The 19,191-nt window shown below is 55.3% G+C and overlaps 3 protein-coding genes across 9 annotated transcripts in view; 2 read left to right on the top strand and 1 right to left on the bottom strand.

Moving 5' to 3' along the window:
• The first annotated feature begins 173 nt into the window (after positions 1 to 173).
• On the top strand, positions 174 to 5,170 carry PLK3 (polo like kinase 3). 2 transcript variants are annotated; one of them, XM_082455157.1, is made up of 15 exons: positions 298 to 536; positions 696 to 803; positions 893 to 1,009; positions 1,149 to 1,278; positions 1,360 to 1,447; positions 2,242 to 2,337; positions 2,425 to 2,623; positions 2,735 to 2,861; positions 3,065 to 3,156; positions 3,398 to 3,491; positions 3,628 to 3,711; positions 3,805 to 3,967; positions 4,125 to 4,254; positions 4,433 to 4,546; positions 4,654 to 5,170. In XM_082455157.1, the coding sequence occupies exons 1-15, from the start codon at positions 327 to 329 to the stop codon at positions 4,843 to 4,845; spliced, it is 1,944 nt and encodes a 647-aa protein (XP_082311283.1). In that variant the 5' UTR covers positions 298 to 326; the 3' UTR covers positions 4,846 to 5,170. The 2 variants fall into 2 exon arrangements, with proteins under 2 accessions (XP_082311284.1, XP_082311283.1); XM_082455158.1 differs by having other exon boundaries at positions 174 to 536; positions 1,149 to 1,447.
• Positions 5,165 to 5,848, bottom strand: DYNLT4 (dynein light chain Tctex-type 4). The gene has a single exon (XM_082455949.1). It carries the CDS (start codon positions 5,841 to 5,843, stop codon positions 5,184 to 5,186), a length of 660 nt encoding a protein of 219 aa, XP_082312075.1. The 5' UTR covers positions 5,844 to 5,848; the 3' UTR covers positions 5,165 to 5,183.
• Positions 5,849 to 5,871: 23 nt separating this feature from the next.
• Positions 5,872 to 19,191, top strand: part of BTBD19 (BTB domain containing 19) — an 89,748-nt gene continuing 76,428 nt past the window's right edge. The window contains exons 1-9 of one of the 6 annotated variants that reach the window (XM_082455529.1): positions 5,886 to 7,320; positions 7,922 to 8,069; positions 9,350 to 9,563; positions 9,656 to 9,821; positions 10,904 to 10,963; positions 11,063 to 11,131; positions 11,209 to 11,340; positions 11,465 to 11,590; positions 11,718 to 12,488. In XM_082455529.1, coding sequence (XP_082311655.1) covers positions 7,227 to 7,320; positions 7,922 to 8,069; positions 9,350 to 9,563; positions 9,656 to 9,821; positions 10,904 to 10,963; positions 11,063 to 11,131; positions 11,209 to 11,340; positions 11,465 to 11,590; positions 11,718 to 11,848 — 1,140 coding nt within the window. In that variant the 5' untranslated portion in view covers positions 5,886 to 7,226 and the 3' untranslated portion in view covers positions 11,849 to 12,488. Of the gene's footprint in view, positions 7,321 to 7,921; positions 8,070 to 9,349; positions 9,564 to 9,655; positions 9,822 to 10,903; positions 10,964 to 11,062; positions 11,341 to 11,464; positions 11,591 to 11,717; positions 12,489 to 19,191 lie in introns of those variants that run through there. The other 5 variants (XM_082455531.1, XM_082455528.1, XM_082455527.1 and 2 more) reach the window with 5 other exon arrangements.

Genomic DNA, 19,191 nt, shown 5'->3' with positions numbered 1-19,191 from the left:
CCTGATGGCCACCCGCATGGTGACTAGCTGTATGGCTGCGTCTTCAAGGGTGGAGCAGGAAGCTGGGCCTCGGGTGCATGGGTGGGAGGCGGAGCTTCTTGATGACGTAAGGCCTGAGGAAGGGCGTGGCTTCTTGGTGACTCGCCTCCAGGAAGGGGGCGGGCTCTTAATGACGAAACGCCAGGGACAGGGCAGGCGTTCATTGATAAAAACGCTGGGCTCTCTCGGGCGCGAGCGCCGCGTAGCAAATCCAGCCAGGGCCACGCGCTGTCGCGGCCTGGCGGAAGCCAGAATTAGCCGGGCCCGCGCTGCGCCGCACCGCCCTCATGGAGCCCGCGGCCGGCTTCCTGTCCCCGCGCCCCTTCCCGCGTGCTGCCGCCCCGCCAGCGCCCCCCGCCGGGCCCGGACCTCCTGGGAGTCCCATGCCGGGACCTGAGCTGGAGGTGCTGGCCGGGCCGCTGGCGCCGGACCCTGGGCGCCTCATCACTGACCCGCGCAGCGGCCGCACCTACTTCAAAGGCCGCCTTTTGGGCAAGGTGAGCTGGGGGGTGGTGTCAGCGAGGGTGGAGGGGGACCCTGCCGGCCTCTTTGCCCGCGCGGGGCGTGGCAGGGGCGTTTGGCCTCGGCGCGGGAACCTCTGCTGGCCTGCCCTGGCGCTCCCCTGGAGCGCCCTGCCTGATGCCCCCTCCTTATAGGGGGGCTTCGCCCGCTGCTACGAGGCCACTGACACAGAGACCGGCAATGCCTACGCGGTCAAAGTCATCTCGCAGAGTCGCATAACCAAGCCGCATCAGCGCGAGAAGGTGAGCCCCAGTCCCAGCAAACGACGGGTGGGGTGGGGACAGTGGCGTGGGAGCCCTTGGCGGATGACAACCCCGCGTCCCCATTGCAGATACTAAACGAGATTGAGCTGCACCGCGGCCTGCAGCACCGCCACATTGTGCGTTTCTCGCACCACTTTGAGGATGCTGACAACATATACATTTTCCTGGAGCTCTGCAGCCGAAAGGTGAGGGATGGTGATGGAGGTGGGGGAGGGAATGGGGACCTTAAGACCCAAAGTTGGAGGCCTGCTCTTCCTCAGCAAGCACAAATGGAGGGAGGATCCGGGAGGGCAGACCAGGGGCTGAGGCAGTGGCTCTCTGCAGTCCCTGGCCCACATCTGGAAGGCCCGGCACACCCTGTTGGAGCCAGAAGTGCGCTACTACCTTCGGCAGATCCTTTCTGGACTCAAGTACTTGCACCAGCGGGGCATCTTGCACCGGGACCTCAAGCTGGGTGAGACTCCTGGGCCAACAGGATGGGGGGTTGGGGAGGCAGAGAAAAAGGCGTCTGACACATTTCTCTACCCCGGTCCAGGAAATTTTTTTATCACTGAGAACATGGAACTGAAGATGGGGGATTTTGGGCTGGCAACCCGGTTGGAGCCCCCAGAGCATAGGAAGAAGTGAGTGTTTGAGGAGGGGGGTGGCCACAGTCTGTGTGACACAGATGATGTGTGTGACAGACACTAAATATGTATGTGGGAGGCACAATGACTGCCTGATGTGTCTGTGTGACAGATGGGAAAGGATGATGGGCTGTGTGTGTGTGTGTGTGAAGGTGGCAGTGGCAACCTGGGTGAATGGGAATGACGGAGAGGCTGTGGGTCCTCTGTGTGTTTAGTCCCTGAGACAGATGGGTGTAAGGATTCTTGGAGGTGTATGACTGATCCTGTGTGTGAATGTGGACGGTGACATAAGAGTGTGTGAGACGGACTGAGAGTGTAGGGATGGTGGGACATGACACCCCGTGTGTCACGATAACCTGCTGTGGCCACGAAGACTGGGTGTAAAACAGATAGCATGTGTGGTAGTTGAGTGTTTATGGGGGACGTGACAGCTGGTGTTGGTGTGTGTGGCACAGACCATAGGAGGTGACAGCCTGTATGGGTGTCTGACAGACAGAAGTGGGGGAAGGAGGAAGGGATCAGTGATGGACCCTCTGTTGAACCTGGAGGAGGGGGCTGGGTTGGGGGTCAGGGCCTCCCCCTGTCCTGCAGAGCAGCTGAGCAGCTGGGCCAGGCGGGTGGGCAGGGACTCAGCTGCCATCCCCGGCATCCATTGTCTCAGAACAAGCAGGAGTTCTCTGGCCTTTGGTGACAGGCAGCTGCTTTGTCTGGACTCACAGTGGGGGCAGGGATGAGGGGCCAGCCAGGCTGCTTCTGAACCTTGCCCTCTGCTCTTCCCTACCCCCTTTCAGGACCATCTGTGGCACCCCCAACTATGTGGCCCCAGAAGTGCTGCAGAGACAGGGCCACGGCCCTGAGGCAGATGTGTGGTCCCTGGGCTGTGTCATGTGAGTCCCAGGGTCATGTGCACACAGCGGGTACCCAGGGGAGCATATGTTCCACTTTACTCCTGACCCCCTTTCTCTGCCCCACAGGTACACACTGCTATGTGGGAGCCCCCCCTTTGAGACAGTTGACCTGAAGGAGACATACCGCTGCATCAAACAGGTTCACTACACATTGCCTGCCAGCCTCTCACTGCCTGCCCGGCAGCTCCTGGCCACCATCCTTCGAGCCTCACCCCAAGACCGCCCCTCAATTGACCAGATCCTGCGCCACAACTTCTTTACCAAGGTTTGTGGCCCCCCAGACATGTCCAGTTTGCGGATTCCCAGGGGATTGAATGGGAGCGGGTGACAGGACCCCTGGGCTGCTCTTCTCTGCTCACATGCCTTCTCTCCTCAGGGCTACACCCCCTACCGGCTCCCTGTCAGCAGCTGTGTGACAGTCCCAGACCTGACACCCCTTAACCCAGCTAGGATTCTGTTTGTCAAAGTTACCAAGAGCCTATTTGGGAGGAAGAAGAGTAAGAGTGAGTCTGGGATGTCAGTGGTTTTGAGGGTACAGAGCAGCAGGGGGCTTGTCAAGTACATGTGAGGGTGTGAGTCTGAGTCCCTGGGGACCCCTGGGGAGAGCATGTGTTACACAGGCACATGGGTATGCCTAACAGTATCATCCCTGCGGGAAGCAGGGGGGCTGGACAGGATTCTGAGGGTTCTATCTCGCCCCACCCAGATAAGAACCATCCCGAGGAGCGGGACGAAGTCTCCTGTTTGGTGAACAGCCTCACTCGGATGTCCATTGGCCATCAGGATGCCAGGCCCGAGGTGAGGTGCTCACGTGGACAATGTTCCCCTGACTCACCCCCACCCTAGCAGCTGTGGGAAGCCTGGGATAAAAGGGGCTGATGAAGCATCTAGCCTCGTGGTGGCCTAATTGGCTGTGTCTCATCAGCCAGGCAGGGCTGACCTGGGGTGCCCCGGGTGCCAGGGCAGGGCTGGGCCATGGACTCTCAAGGATTTGGATTTCAGGGCCTATCTCACTCCCTTTCTCCACCCAACCCTCCAGGCTCCGGCAGCTTCAGGTCCAGCCCCCGTCAGCCTGGTAGAGACAGCACCTGAAGACAGTTCACCCCGTGGGACACTGGCGAGCAGTGGAGATGGTGAGCCACCGGGAGGGTGAAGGGTGCTAGAGGTTGCTGGACCTGAGACCAGGCCCAGAGGGAAGGAGTGGGTGGAGAGTCACTGTCTAGGACCTGGGGGACTATTGCCTAATTCTCAGTGCCCTGTTCCCTTCAGGGTTCGAAGAAGGTCTGACTGTGGCCACAGTGGTGGAGTCAGCCCTCTGTGCTCTAAGAAACTGCCTGGCCTTCATGTCCCCAGGTGAGGCTGGGGTCTGGCGTATGTGAATGGTGGTGGGAGTTCTTTGACTGGGAGGCCAGGAACAGGTCCTCATTCCTTCCTCTTCCATGACAGCTGAACAGAACCCCGCTCCCCTGGCCCAGCCAGAGCCTCTGGTGTGGGTCAGCAAGTGGGTTGACTATTCCAACAAGTTTGGCTTTGGGTATCAACTGTCCAGCCGCCGTGTGGCTGTGCTCTTCAACAATGGCACACACATGGCCCTGTCAGCCAACAAAAAGTAAGTGGTGTCATGGGGTGTCTTGTATCCAGCCCACTGTACTCAGCAGGGCTGTACCTTGGTGTGTGCTCCTGGGCTCCCGGACCTGCAGTCTCTCAGGGGAGTGGCGTGGGTACAGGGCTCCGTCTGACTTCTGTCTCCGTCTCCTCCCCTCCAGGACTGTGCACTACGACCCCACCAGCACCAAGCACTTCTCCTTCTCTGTGGGTGCTGTGCCTCGGGCCCTGCAGCCTCAGCTGGGTGTCCTGAGGTATTTCGCCTCCTACATGGAGCAGCGCCTCATGAAGGTTTGTGGACTGGGGTGGGGCACGTTGAGGATGAACACATCCTGATCCCTTTCTGTTCCCCTTTGGGGGCGGGTGGGCGAGGGGGTGGGTGCTGAAGCTAGAAGCTGAACCTCTAAGGGAGACATGAATGGAGAGAGGACTGACTCATGTCAGACAATTGACCTGCCCCTGCTCCCAGGGTGGAGATCTGCCCAGTGTGGAAGAGGTGGAGGTGCCTGTCCCCCCACTCCTGCTACAGTGGGTCAAGACTGATCAGGCCCTACTCATGCTCTTTAGTGATGGCACCATCCAGGTGAGAGCTCCTCTTGGAGTTGGGGGTAAGGTCTGGGAGGTCCAGGGTGCTGGGGAGGAAACGATCTGGGCCTTAGGCCCTGATCAGTGCCACCCTCCTGCGCACAGGTGAACTTCTACGGAGACCACACCAAGCTGATCCTCAGTGGCTGGGAGCCCCTCCTTGTGACTTTTGTGGCCCGCAGTCGCAGTGCTTGTACTTACCTCGCTTCCCACCTTCAGCAGCTGGGCTGCTCCCCAGACCTGAGGCAGCGGCTCCGCTATGCTCTGCGCCTGCTCCGGGACCGCTGCCCCGTCTAGGCCCCAACCTGCGGGGCCGGCCACCGCCCAAGCCCTCAGGCCTGACGCCTGTGCCTGTAAGGCTCTGGCCCTTGCCTTTGTGGCCCTCCCTGTTCCTTTGGTGCCTCACTGGGGGCTCTGGGCCGAATCCCCCAGGGAATCAGGGACCAGCTGTACTGGGGTTGGAGGCGGCCTCCTACCCCTTCTCCAAGAAAAGCCTGAGCCTTAGCCCCCCGCTAGGGGGCGTTATTTATGGACCACTTTTATTTATTGACAGACATTTATTTATTGGGATGTGAGCCCCAGGGAGGGCCTCCTCCTGGTATAATAAACCGTTTTTGCAAAACTCGGGGGAGTCCTCACTCGCAGTAGAGCCCGTGGACCGTGGCCACGGCGAAGAGCGAGGTATTGGTGATGGCGGCCGAGGCCAGCCAGTCGCGCGCCGCGTCCCAGAGCGCGCGGCTGACCACGCGCACGCCCTGGCCGGCGCGCGGCCCCAGCACCACGCTGCACACCAGTTTGTAGCGCGGCGGGCTGAGCTCGCGCAGGCGCAGGCGCACCAGCTTGCACAGCTCCCGCGCCAGCCGCCCGGCCTCGGCGCCGGAGTAGCACGCGTCGCGCAATCCTGCCTGCAACGCCGCTTCCAGGGCCCACTGTGCGCGCGCGGCCTCCCAGCGCTCCCCTGGCGCCGGCTCCGTGCGGTACGAGGGTTCTGCCCAGCGGGCGGCCGCCAGGGGTAAGCCAGAGAAGCTGACCCGCGAGCCTAGAGGGGGCAGGGGGCCCAGGGATGGGCGCCGACCCCCAAGACCTGCGCCTGGCCCGGCCAGCGAGTTGCGGCGCAAAAAGGACGAGGTCGGACCTAGCACGGAGCCACGGCGGGAGGCCGGGCCCGAGCCCTCTGGTCGGGTCTCATCGATGCTGGGCAGACGGCCTGGAGGCCACGCTGGTGATAGTTTCAGCCCATGGTCTTTGGAAGTCTCCTCCTCCTGGCGTCCGGAGGGCACAGGCCTGCCAGCCATGGACCTGCCGGCTGGAAGACCCACGCTTGGACGGGATGGCCCTCACTGGCCGTCTCTGTACACCATCCCGTCTCTTACTTAAGAGTTTTTACCCCCTAATCCCTTCTTACCTGATTTTTTGGGGGACAGGTGAATCAAATAGTCCGGGGCTGCGTGGATTCCTAGGTGCTTAGAGGGTTAAGGGCTGTTAGGGACACAATAAGAGGAGAGATGCTGCTCAGACTATCTTGCTGTCCCTGCCCCCTGAGCTCCACTTTCCTATGGAGGTTAGTTAAATGAGCTCGAAGTACACCTTTTCTCCCTTCCACCTGACTTCACCAGCAGAAGGGGGAGATGTATCTGCCCTCTGCCTCAGCCTAGAGAGTGGCGCCTCCACCCCCTGACCAGAGGGAGGGACAGAGAGACCCAACTCCTTCAACCCCCACAGATCCTTCTAGCTCTGTGAGTCTTGAATCCAGCCATCCTCCACCCCTACCTGCTCTTAAGGTGGCTGGCACAAAGATCCCTACAACTGGCTGCAGCTGGGGCCAGGTGACTCAGGATGGTCCTTCCACTCTCTGCTTTTGGCTTCTGGCCCTACCTCCAGAATCAATTCTGGGATGGCTGCCCTCTTCTCCCGAAACTCCTTAGACACCTGAGTCACCTGTAGCCTTTGGCCTCCAAGCTCTCTCCTAACAGCCCTTGCCCAGCTGGCCTGGCTGGCAGGTGGGAGGTTAAGGGCCCCTTGCCTTTGTTGTGGAGTTGCCATGGGTTGCTGGGCAAGCACTCCCCTCTTCCTGGTTCCCACTTTCCCGCCCTGGCTCTGGCTTAACCTGGGAGTGTTCCTACGTGCAGGGTGACTGAGTCATCAGAGGAGAGGGATCAGCGGGGGCTTAGAGCCCTAGGGCATACAAGTATGACTGAAGGGGCAGATGTAGAGAGGGGCTCTGGTCAGATTGGTGTCCCCCTACCCCAGAGCTCTTGAGCCACTGTCCATTTCCCCCTTGTGAAGACTGGCTCTCTACTTGTAAGCAAGTCTCAGAGGGCCTGGGATATGGGGAAACCCTGAGGCTGTGGGGGAGGCCCCTCGGAAATCCGGACCTGGGCCTACGGGAAGGAGCGTGTCCCGGCCCTGTCATCTCCCCGTCAGCCTCAACTAGGGCAAACGTTTCCGTTCCCTGTGCAGAGCTAGGGTGTGGCTTGGATGACTTCCTCAGTTCAGGGCTGGGGGAGGGGGGAAGGAAGACCCATCCGAACACAGGCCTGATGCAACAGTGGTGACTCCACTCCTAAGTGCACCCTGCTGACCTCAGCGCCCTGGGGCTTGTCCCCAGCTGTCCACACCTCTTGTGTGCCCTACTGCCCAGATTGCCGTCCCCACCCCCCTTCGGTTGCATTTCAGGGATGCCAGAGACCATGACTCCTCTGTCAGAGGTGACACCTCCTCACCTGACCCCCCTCTGGGAGCGACAGGACTGCCACCTCCCAAACAAGCCAGGTCTGGGCCCTGAAAACGGTCCATAGGGACAAGGACTTTCCCCGCTGAGGGGGGTTCCCCAGGTCTGGCTAGCCCGATCTTGACCCTGTGTGCCTGTTGGGGGGAGGGTGGGAGGAGTCAGGGAGTTTGAACTCTGAACCCAGGACAGGCAGGGGCCAGGGTGCCAAGACCCTCCGACTCTGCTTAGGGCCCCTCTAGGGCTGAAGTTTTCGCTGGGCCTGTGGGAGCTGGGCGGGGCCTCGTCTCTGGCTGGGCTCTAGTTTCCGTGGAAACCCACAGGCTTCCCACCCCAGCGCTGCCTGGGCAGGCTCCCAGCTGGGGCCTCATCCGCAGCCAGCCTCTCCTCCCGAGTCCAGTCCGCTCTACCTTGGCGTCTCTTGGTCCCCTCCCTGAGTCCCCATCCCCAAGCCAAGCCTCTGGCCTCCTCCACTGGCCTCTGATGCCTTCAGGAACCTGGGCCTCCTGCCTCATTCCTAAACTTTAGCTTCTCAGCAAACAGGCTTCCCAAGCTCTTGCCCCTCCCTCTCGGGCCTTTCTAGCTCCTCACCAGCTTTAGGGCTCAACCAGGCCTCCTGCTCCTTCCACCTACCGCCTCCCACAGACCAGCAGACAACAGGCCTCCTAGGCTGTTCCTCCTGCTCACTCCCCTGCCCTACCCCACCCATGGAGACCCCAGGACTGGTTGTGCACGGGGAGGCTGCGCCCTTTTCCACAGCACTCCGAAGCCTCGTCAACAACCCCCTATACAGGTGAGGGGGGGCCCTGTTTGTGGGTTTTCCCTAGCTGGCTCTGCTCGGCCCCATGACTCTGAGGAAGCTCTGGGTACAGAGGAAGTGGGGAATTAGGACTTGACCCTCCTCCCTGGTGAACTCAGTCTGGGGAAGTCAAGTGTAGAGGATAACTACTGGTCGCTTAGTGTCTACGAGAGCCAGAGGTGGGGGCACTGGGGACCGGAGCTCAGAGCAGCTATGTGACCTCAGGGAAAGGCCTTCCTGTTTTGGATCTTGGGCTCCTGGCAGAGAAGAGCCCTCTGCCCCCTGGACCCTGAGAAATGGAATGTAACTTGAGTGCCTCCCTAGGGAGGCAGAGGAGCAGATAACCCTGCTCTGGGAACTGCGGACTCACAAGAGGAACAAAGCTCAAGAGACTGAGCCAGAGTTGCAGACAGGAAGTAGTTCAAGGGTGCTGCCTGGGGCTCACTGCCTGCCCAGGATGCTGTGGTGTCTGAAACCAAGGGATAGAGTACAGGGGCAACGCTGGTCAGGAGAACTAGAATGCAGCTTTCTGTTCCCACTGCCTCAGAGCTGGGCCCCTCCCTATGGGTTGGTGACTCCTATAACCCTACTTCTTTGGGCATCGCAGTCTGGTCTGAGCAGTGGGATCCCCCAGGCCTTGGACCTGAGACTGGGAGGCTCCAGGAAGCTCAAGCTTCATCTCCTGCCTCCTACTTGCTATGCTGTTCAGAGGCCCAGAGGCTGGGGCCGGTAGTGATTGTGAAGATGGAAAATGTGGTCTGGCCTCATGATGGTGCCTCGCTGACATGTCTGTTTGCAGCCGGTGCACTCTGCACCCCCAACCCTACCCTCTCCTGTCTGGAGGAGGCTGAAAAAGCTGAGTCTGGAGGAGGCTGAAAAAGCTGAGTTTGCAGTCTGTGGAGGAGAAGCCAAAAAGAGTTTCCCTTACCCCAAGACACAGGCTGAGGAGGAGAGGGGTATTGGGATCAACCTTGTATCAGCCCTGGTGCCCCCTCAGTGATCAATTGATCAAACATAGCCACCTCCTAGGGTTTGGGATTCGCATCCCATTTCAGGGATGAGAAAGCTGAGAGTTAATGAGTAGGAAGTCTCTTGCCTAGGCACCACAAGGTGGAGCTGGAATTAGAACCAGGCCTGTGTGACCCAGACCTTCGGCTGGAGGGACTGTCTCTTTTACAGGGCAGACAGTAAACGGAGTTGGGCAAAGGCAAAGCCTAGAGTTGCACAGAGACTCTGGCCTCCTCTTCCTGGTTCTCTGCCCCTCTCTCCCACAGTGATGTTCGCTTTGTGGTCGGTCAAGAACGGCAGGAGGTGTTTGCCCACCGGTGCTTGTTGGCATGTAGATGCAACTTCTTCCAGCGACTTCTGGGCTCAGAGCCGGGCCCCGGGGTGCCTAGCCCTGTGGTGCTGAGCACCGTGCCAGCTGAGGCCTTCCTGGCAGTGCTGGAGTTTCTGTACACCAACAGTGCCAAGCTGCACCGCCACTCTGTGAGCCCACTGGGCAGGGGTCTGGGTGGGAGGAGGGGTGGCTGAGGGACGGGGGAGACTTCTTTCCACTCCCCCAATCACCCACTCTGCAGGTGCTGGAGGTGCTGACGGCGGCTGTGGAGTATGGGCTGGAGGAACTGCGAGAGGTGGGTTTATGTGGCGCCTCATCTCGTTTCCCCCGCCTCTTATGGGCTCAGTTCATATCCTGCCTCACACACCGGCTAGCCTGGAGAGCAACATGCACCGGTACAGACAGAAGTATGGGTATCTCTGTGTAGATATGCATTTATGTGTGCCTGTGTGCAAACAGATATGCGTGTACCATGTGTGCTGTGGGGGCATGTGGGGTGTTTATGGATGGTGCTGTAGATACCAGGATAAGTTAGCCTTGATCCCTGTTCTTCAAAGAGAGATAGACACAAGAAAACTCTTAACCCAGTGCCATAAGAAGTGTGACAGATAAGGGCAAATGGTGCTGAGACTGTACGGAGAGTCTCTAGTCTCGCCACCAGGGAGAGAGGAGGGGAAGACTTCCTGGAGGAGGAAACATTTGTGTTGGATCGGGTAGAACAGGTAGGAGTTTGTTCAGAGAGGGGAGAGGAAAGATGGCATTCTAGTTACAGAGACAGAGGTACAAAAGATGCTGGTGAGACATTTAGTGTGGCTGGACTCAGTGTGTGAGAGGAGGAGACGGAGAGATGAGATTGGAGAGCATGCCAAGGGCTGGTTCCTGCAGAACTTTCAAGAATTTGGACTTCTTTTACCCAGAGGGCAGTGGAAATTCATGAGGTTTCAGATAAAGGAGTGAGGATTTGGAAGCTAAGGGGAGAAGGGATTAGGGCTTACCAGTCCAGTAAGGGGGGGTGGTGGCAGTGGTTGCCCGAGAGAGGTGCATGGCTTTGAGAGAAGTGGAATTGGCATGACCCAGTGCTTTTCTGGATGTGGGGGGTGAGAGGGAGGTGTTGTGGATGAAATTCAAGTTTTTGGTTAAAAGAGATGTGTCTTCGAGTCCAGAGGGGGACACATGGAGAAAGATAAATGTCCTGAGAGAAAGGAAGAGTGGAATTTTCACATGGCTCTTATCTAGCTTGATTAGTGAGGAATGTACTGAAAGGTAGGCTGCTGGGCTTGGCTTTGCTAGTTTCTAGTTCCTCCAGGTTTGCCAAGTCTCAGGCCCTGGTGATTCCCTGCCTCCCTTGGCCTGGGACGTCTGTATGGGCCTGGGGCTGCTATAAGCCTGGGTGACTCACTGCTCCAAGCCTGCTCACTGCTTCTGGACTGGGGCTGGGGTCTTGGAACAGGGACATTTGGACACAACTCACATTGGTTTCTGTTCCCAGCTGTGCCTGCAGTTTGTGATGAAGGTGCTGGATGTGGAGCTGGTTTGCGAGGCCCTGCAGGTGGGTGTTGCTGGACAGGCTTGCAGGTGGTCCCCCTGTGGAGGGCTGGGCTACATGGCCTCTCCAGTCTCAACCCGACCTCCCTCATTCTGCTCTCAGATTGCCGTATCCTTTGGCCTGGGACCGCTGCAGGAGCGCTGTGTAGCTTTCATAGAGGCCCACAGCCAGGTACAGCTCCCGACCTGCATACTCCCAACCCCACACGCCTCATCCTGCTCCCCCCTGACCCAATCGCGGACCCACAGGAGACCCTCCGGACCCGTGGTTTCCTGGAGCTGTCGGCACCCGCGTTGCTGCTCCTGCTGCGCAGCGACAAGCTCTGCGTGGACGAGGCCGAGCTGGTCCTGGCAGCCCGGAGCTGGGCGCGCGTGGGCGCGGTGAGCGGGAGCTGAGGGGAGCGCGGGGTGGGGGCGCTGAAGGAGGCTCGGGCCGCAGGAACCCGGCGAGCGGGCGGCTGGGCAGGTGCCCCCGCCCGCCTGGGCTCAACGCTGGCGTCGGCAGGCGGTGCTGGAGCGGCCTGTGGCCGAGGTGGCGGCCCCGGTGGTGCGGGAGCTGAGACTGGCCTTGCTGGCTCCGGCAGAGCTGAGCGCCCTGGAAGAGCAGAACCGGCGAGAGCCGCTCATCCCGGTACGGACGCGGGGAACACGGCTCAGATTCACTCCGTGGCGTGGGGGAAAGGGCGTGGGGCGCAGCCCAGGATCTGCGGGATGAGGTAGGCATTGCGTGACTCCGCCGTGACTCGCCTCCCCTGCAGGTGGAACAGATCGTGGAGGCGTGGAAATGCCATGCTCTGCGGAGAGGGGATGCGGCCCGGGGCGCCCCGTGCCGCCGCCGGAGGGGTACCCTGCCCCGGGAGCATCATCGCTTTCTGGACCTGCCCTTTAAGTGACCAAATGCCGCGACTTGCGAGGAATTCTGGGCCTCTCCTAGACTACAGCTCCCAACATGCTCCGAGCTCGGAACGGGTTTCCGCTCCCAGAATGCCCGGCTAGCGGGGCGCAGGAGGGGCGGCAGTCTGACACGCGCAGGCGCTGTGGGTGAGGTTCCGGGGGAGGGCGGGCCTGAGAGGCGCGTTAGTGGGCTGAGCCTTGGCTTCAAGGCCCTCGCAAAGCCGGCAAGTGGGTTCGTTCGCGCTGTGCTCTGGCGTTACAGCCGGCCCTTGGGCACTCTCGCCCGCCCTGTTTACTCTTTTAATTCCCACATATCTTTTCAGCTCAGCCCCTTCTTTAACTCCAGACCTGCCTCCTGACGATCTCTCTCTAAATTTCCCACAGACACCTCAGACTCAATCCAAAATTGAGCTCACCCCTCATCTTTCTCCAGTTTTGCCCCCATCGTGTTTCTCATCTCCGTGGGTGCCCAAGCCAGAAGTCTACCGCTCATCCTTGCTTTATTCCTCTTCCTCACATCTGCCTCCCGTGGCTTCTACCTTTTAGGAGGCTGAAAGTTAGCAGAATATGCCACCCCAAAATATGCCTTTTTGGCATAAGGTTATTTTAAGCTGATTATTTTGAGAAAAGGGAGAAGTTTTTTTTTGTTTTTTTGTTTTTTTTTTTTTAAGGGAGAAGTTTTGAAAACAGAGAAGTTACCCTTTTGTAAGGGAAATTTTTAGAATGGAAATCTCCATTTGTAAGGGTGTCTCCCTCTCTGTACCAGGATGACTAACTCACAGGAGAATCTTCAGTGAAGTCAGTGAAATCTGCTGAATAAACCTTATCCTTGCTTTTGGTGCTTTTTCCTGATGGCCTTCCTATAACTGGCCTCCCCACAGTTTTCTTTCTACTGTTGTTAGCTGAAGGAGGTATTTAAGCAGGTATTTTAGGCCACCTCAGGGAGTTACTCATTTTCCCCTGGGTATCTCCCATGTATACATGAGATATACATGCTAATAAACTTCTGGGTTTTTTTGTTTTCTCTTGTTAAGATGTCTTATTACAAAGGTCTCAGCCAAGAGCACAGAGAGTAGAGAGAAAATCATTTTTCCTCTCCTGCAAGATCTTTCCAGCTGGTTCAGTTCTCTCAGCCCAATTCAGCCAGTCCTATCTGTGGCAGGAATCACTGCCACAGGCTCTTATTAATCCTCCTGCCTTCACTCCAGCGGCGACCCCCTCCCCAACCATTTTCCCACACTGCTGCCAGACTTGTGTAAGATTGTCAGCCCTACTCTCCATACTAAGTTCCTCAACATTCCCACTGCCCTCAGGACAAAATATAATCTATTTCACTTTTACGGAACTCAAAATTACTAGTGGTTCCAAACATTAGCAACTCTTCTCTCAACTACTGCCTTTGCATAAATTCACTGGTCCTGAAGGCAATGGTCCTCTAGCTCTGGATTTACTTTCTTGGTTATTGAAGACTCCCCATGCTCCCCTTTCATTTGTTACACATTTTTGTCTTCCTGAGGATCTGAATCTCCCTGGAGAAAGATCTCTGGGGCCTGGAGTGGTGCCTTATTCATTTCTACTTCCCCAGTCCCTGTCACATAATCAGTGCTCTGTAAATGTTCAGTGATGACTTTGCTTTCTTATTTAAATGTTATTTTATTCCATTAAGATACTATCAGTGTGGGGCTTCCCTGGTGGCGCAGTGGTTAAGAATCTGCCTGCCAATGCAGGGGACATGGGTTCGAGCCCTGGCCTGGGAAGATCCCACATGCCGCGGAGCAACTAAGCCCGTGCACCACAACTACTAAGCCTGCGCTCTAGAGCCCGCGAGCCACAACTACTGAGCCCACGTGACACAACTACTGAAGCCCCTGTGCCTAGAGCCCATGCTCCGCAACAAGAGAAGCCACCACAATGGGAAGCCCGTGCACCGCAGTGAAGAGTAGCCCCCGCTCACCGCAACTAGAGAAAGCCCGCGTGCAGCAACAAAGACCCAACACAGCAAAAAAAAAAAAAAAAAAAAGATACTATCAGTGTGAAATTAGGGACAATTAACTTTTCCTTTTTTTTGGCTGTGCCTCTCGCCTTGTGGGATCTTAGTTCCCCAACCAGGGATCGAACCCGTGCCCTCTGCAGTGGAAGTGCAGAGTCTTAACCCTGGACCACCAGGGACGTCCCTAATTGGAAAAAAAATATTCTTCTTTCTCAGGGATTTTATGTAAAAATATATTGCACATGGATTAAAAATAGTTATTTGCTATTATTTCTCAAGACTGAAAATGTGGTTACCCTCAGTACCACTTTGTTTGGATAATGAAAATTGAAGACAAACTAGTCCTAGAGGACTGGTTTAACCTAGAGGACTGGTTAAATTAACTATGGTATATTCCTACAGTGATATTAAAAAATATCCATGATTGGGACTCCCCTGGTGGTCCAGTGGCTAAGAATCCGCCTTCCAATGCAGGGGATGCGGGTGCTACCCCTGGTCGGGAACTAAGATCCCACATGCCGCGGGCAACTAAGCCTGCACGCCACAACTAGAGAAGCCCGTGTGCCACAACGAAGAGCCTGTGCACTGTAACAAAGACCCAGCGCAGCTAAAATTAAAAAAAAAAAAAAAAAATCCATGATCTTTGGTAAGAAAAGCACGGTGCAGACCAAGTAGAGCATGATTCATTTTGCTGAAAGAAAAGGTAATATTGAGAGGAAAAAGTTTTCCTTGCTCCTCTTCAGGTCCTTGGCTGGATCTGAAGATTAAACTGACAAAAACAATTAACAGGAGAAAAGCATACAATTTTTTTTAAAAATAAATTTATTTATTTATTTGTATTTGGCTGCTTTGGGTCTTCGTTGCTGCGCGCAGGCTTTCTCTCGTTGTGGTGAGCGGGGGCTACTTTTCGTTGCGGTGCTCAGGCTTCTCATTGCGGTGGCTTCTCTTGTTGTGGAGCGTGGGCTCTAGGCGTGCAAGCTTCAGTAGTTGTGGCACAAGGGCTCACCAGTTGTGGCTCGCGGGCTATAGAGTGCAGGCTCAGTAGTTGTGGTGCACAGGCTTAGTTGCTCCGCGGCATGTGGGATCTTCCCAGGCCAGGGCTCGAACCCGTGTCCCCTGCATTGGCAGGCGGATTCTTAACCACTGCACCACCAGGGAGGTCCCTACAAATTTATTTAATGTAAGTTTTTACGTGACATGGGCGCCTTCATAAGGAAATGAAGACCGAAAGAAACAGTTAAGCCTGAGTATTTTTATGCTAGGTTAAAGGGTAGTAATCTGGGGGGAATTTAGCAAGACTTTCTCGTTAGAATTCTTCTCAGCGTCTCCTTGCCCTTGGAGATAAGGATGCTCATTTCCTCTCAGTATACTAAAGGCAGCTCTCACTTGAGGGTTTTATGACCTGTTTCATGGGGGGGGGGTGTCGGGCGTTGGGGGAGTGAGGAGGTCAGAATGACTTTCCTGTTTTCTCAAACTCCTTCAGCTTAAAATACTCAATATGTGGAGGTGCCATATTTTAGGATAGCATGTCCTGAACCCCATCACTAAGTAGCGCAGTGATGAAGAGTACGCCTCTTCTGGAGCCAAGCTGCCTAGGTTTGAATCTCAGCTCCATCACTTTCTGGCTTTGTGATTTGATTGAGGCTATTTAACTTTCTATGCCTCAGTTTCTTTATTTATAAAATGGAGAATGGAGATAAAAATAGAATCTATTTAGTCAGGTTCTCAGGAAGATTAATTTTGTAAAGTGCTTAGGACTGTAGTGGGACAGTACATGTGTTTAGAAAACAAATCTCTTCGTTCATTTGTTACACAAATATTCATTGAGTGTTCATGGGCTAGGCATTGATTTAGAGTCATGGGATCTATCAGAGGACAAATCAGGTAAAGTCTCTGCCTCACAGAACCTACATTCTAGGAGGAGAAAGAGCAGACAAGTAAAGAAATGCATGTACGATATTCCGGGGCAGGTTTGCACTCTGAAGAAAAAGCATGTTACACAGCGATGTGGTGGTGTGATCGGATTTACATTTTAAACAATTACTTGGCCTTTGTGTGGAGAATTGGACAACGACGGTCAAGGGAGTGGGGCGGGGGGTGGGAGGCTTTTGCAGGAATCCAAGAACTCTTGTACCAGCTTGCTGGCACTGGAGGAGGAAAAACATGCAGTTGCATGAAGCATATGCTTTGAATATGGGAGTCAGTGGGAGCAGCTGCTGGCTGTGAATTCGGAGGACACAACGTAGAAAATGATATTCACTTAAAGCCACAGATCTAGATAACCTCCCCTACTGTAAGGTTGATCTAAGACCCAACGACAAGAAAACACATTTGCTAGCTTGCCCTGTCCTCTCAATAATGCTCTTTCTGTAGAGCACTTTTCACTGAGATTCTGTATTATGTACCCAATTTTTTTTTTTTTTTTTTTTTTAGTTCTTGGTTCCGCCAAAAACTTAACCTCCTTAAGAGAAAGAACCGTGTACATTTACACGGAAAACTGGCATCGAGCGAGCATTGAATGGGGACAATCTGACCAAACTGCCTCCTCTGCTAGTTTTGGGAAAGAAACCAATGAGCCTGTTTGGAAATGAGCACTGCTGCGTTTAATCTCTTTCGCTGTACATCGTGCCAAAAACGTTCCGTGCTTTTTCACGCCTTCCTTTATTTAGTTAACTTCTTCACCTACTGCGAAGCCTTGGAGAGAAACTGGCAGAAACACAGAAAAGGCATACCTCGCAAAACGAAGTAAATAATTGGAAAAAACACTCCAATAACCGACACGGGATTTCTGTCTAAATTCCCCCGGGTAATTACAGACAAGTTGTCAAAACACAGAAACAAACATTAACTTCTCGTTTTTTTTAACTCCAATATGTACCTCTTCTAAAATACACAATCTCAAAAACTTAAGTAGACACTCAAAACTGTTTCTCTCCACGGAAATCTTTAGTAAAAAGCGGAAGATTCACATGATATGAAAAGAAACCACAATATGCTTACTCGTTTCCGCTTGGAACACTCCCAGAACAACGTAACACTCAGACGACTTACGGTTGCTCCGCTCCTGCGCGGTTCGCGCTCCCTGAGTGGAATTTACACAGACCATAGATTTCTAATAGGCACTGTCCCCTGCAACAGTGGACAAACCCCGTGGTGGGAACTCAAGCAGCGTGAAACTGTCTTTTCGTGGTGCACCATGGGTATGCAAATCGCAGGCGGTTCCGGCCGCTGGGCGGCACCAGCCGCTGGCCGGGCAGGGCGACACCGTGGGGACCCCAGGGCTGCAGCGCTCTCTCGTCGCTGTGGGTCCGCCCGGGAGCCGGCGCTTCCTTACCCCGGCTGAGGTTAAGTCCTACTATTCCGTACCCTCAGGGACCGCCCCCAACCCTGCTCTAGGGACAGAAGCAGAAACGGTAGAGCACAGACAGGGACTTTGGGACCATGTAGGAGGCAGGTCACCACTCCTTCTGGAGGAGATGACATCCAACTTATCTGCAAGGATGGTTCGGGTTTATGGGAAACGTGTTCTCCGCAGAGGGAATGGCCTCTGTGAAGTTATGGGTGGTGAACATAGAAAGTAATCAGTCTGTCTGGAGTAGAGTGTGGTGTGTCTGAATGAGGGTGTGAATCCAGCCAGTCGCTGTCCTGAGAGAGCTGGGATGATGGCAGAGGCTAGATCGAGTTAGGCCTGGAAAGGGCTTGGCTTTGATCTTGTGATATCAGTGATGGGGAGCCATGAACGGGGCTGAATAGTGTGCGCTGCCACACAGGGTGGGCTGTCCTGCAAACACTGGGACTTGTCCCCAAGACTGGCCGTGGTCAGTGCCCCGGAACTGACCATTCCTCGGGTAGTCCGGCTCCAACTGGCTGGAATCCTTCGGCTGCTGCCACACCAGGACACTGTGCAGTGTTTCAGGGTTATTCACTAAGCATGCAGTTGGAGCACAGACTTTCAGCATAGCTAATATCCCACAAACTACAGAAATAGCACCTATGAGAAGCCGGGTGATGTCTTACATAAATATTTCATTTAAAATCCTGAAAGGAAAAACTAGCACCCTACAAGATAGGCTCTAATCTTCCCATTTCACAGATGAAGAAGCTGAGGCTCAGAGAGGTTCTCTGACTTTTCCAGGTCACTCAGCTGGTAAGTGGCACCAATGGAGTGACATCTTTTGCACTATTCCAGCCTGGTGAGCTCTCCTGCTCTACCCAAAATCCCCTCCAAAGTGACCCAAACACTACTGGCTCCAAATCCAGTGTCCATCCCTTGGGCATCCTGGAGGCATCCCCTACTCTAGGTTCCAAGCCAACCGCCTGCTTCTCTTAAGTCTTCTCAAGCATCTTAGTGTTGATTCAGCTGCAGAAGTCTTCCCCCTCCCCCCCCCCCCCACCTCCCTTCCCACTTTTGGTCAGAACATGATTTTCTGGCCTTTGGCCTGGTGGGGTGGAGTGTGAGAAGGGAGTACTCTGGGGGTGGGATCGTTCCTGGTGAGTGGGTGGCTGGAACCCAGGGTGTGTATGTGTGTCAGTTGAGACGGAGCCCTGGGATAATTGGAGAAGGGCAATAAAAGACCTCCCCCACCTCATGCGTCAGATGAGACTCTGTACTCTACACCCAGGGGTGTGGCCAGAATCTTCCAGGCCTCTGTATAGTGGGCCTGTTCAACCTTCACAGAACAAACAGCTTAAATACAGAACCTCACTGGTTGCTAATGCAACCTCAATTTCAACAGTGCCCTTACTGATCCCCTAGCTGTCTGGCCAAAGATGCCTCTGGGGCGCCAAGCTGACTGCTGACTTGCAGGGGCCTCTGCCTTGGACGTTGGTCTGGGCACAAAACTCCTAAAATACCTCCCTGCTATCCCCATCTCTGTTTCAATTGGCCACCTTCTTCTTTTTTTTATTTTGGCTGCGCGGCTTGTGGGATCTTAATTCCTCAACCAGGGATCTAACCCGGGCCCGGGCCGGCAATGAGAGTGCCCAAGTCTTAAGCACTGGACCGCCAGGGAATTCCCTCAGATGCTTTCTTGATCTGCTTCCACTTCTCCTCTCACCTGTTGCCTGGCTGTGTCCCTCTGCCCATCCCCCCATGCCGCTCACAAAGGAAGGTGGGTGATGAGTCTGGAGAGGTGCGCAAGGCTGGCTTATGATGGCTCTGAAAGCCACACAGTGGGGTTTGACATCAAAAACATTTGTATCACTTTGTGTACTAAGCACTTCAGTCAGACCCTGTTACCAAGTATATGACCAACACATGGGCTGAACATCATCTTCACGTGCCAGGTGAATAGACACACCAAGGACTAGGGTAGCCCCACGACCTGTGGCCCCGACGCCTCCACTTG

Source organism: Balaenoptera physalus, assembly GCF_965194825.1.
Source record: "Balaenoptera physalus genome assembly, chromosome: 1".
Taxonomy (NCBI): domain Eukaryota; kingdom Metazoa; phylum Chordata; class Mammalia; order Artiodactyla; family Balaenopteridae; genus Balaenoptera; species Balaenoptera physalus.
Note: the sequence above shows the minus strand (reverse complement) of the source record. Positions and strands in the feature narration are given on the sequence as shown.

Bases quoted from the DNA above. Each gene is read 5' to 3' on its own strand.
- PLK3 (XM_082455158.1), top strand. From the start codon at position 327: ATGGAGCCCGCGGCCGGCTTCCTGTCCCCGCGCCCCTTCCCGCGTGCT. The intron at 2,624-2,734 runs GTTTGTGGCCCC...TTCTCTCCTCAG, and splicing joins GCCACAACTTCTTTACCAAG to GGCTACACCCCCTACCGGCT. The intron at 2,862-3,064 runs GTGAGTCTGGGA...CGCCCCACCCAG, and splicing joins TGGGAGGAAGAAGAGTAAGA to ATAAGAACCATCCCGAGGAG.
- DYNLT4 (XM_082455949.1), bottom strand. From the start codon at position 5,843: ATGGCTGGCAGGCCTGTGCCCTCCGGACGCCAGGAGGAGGAGACTTCC.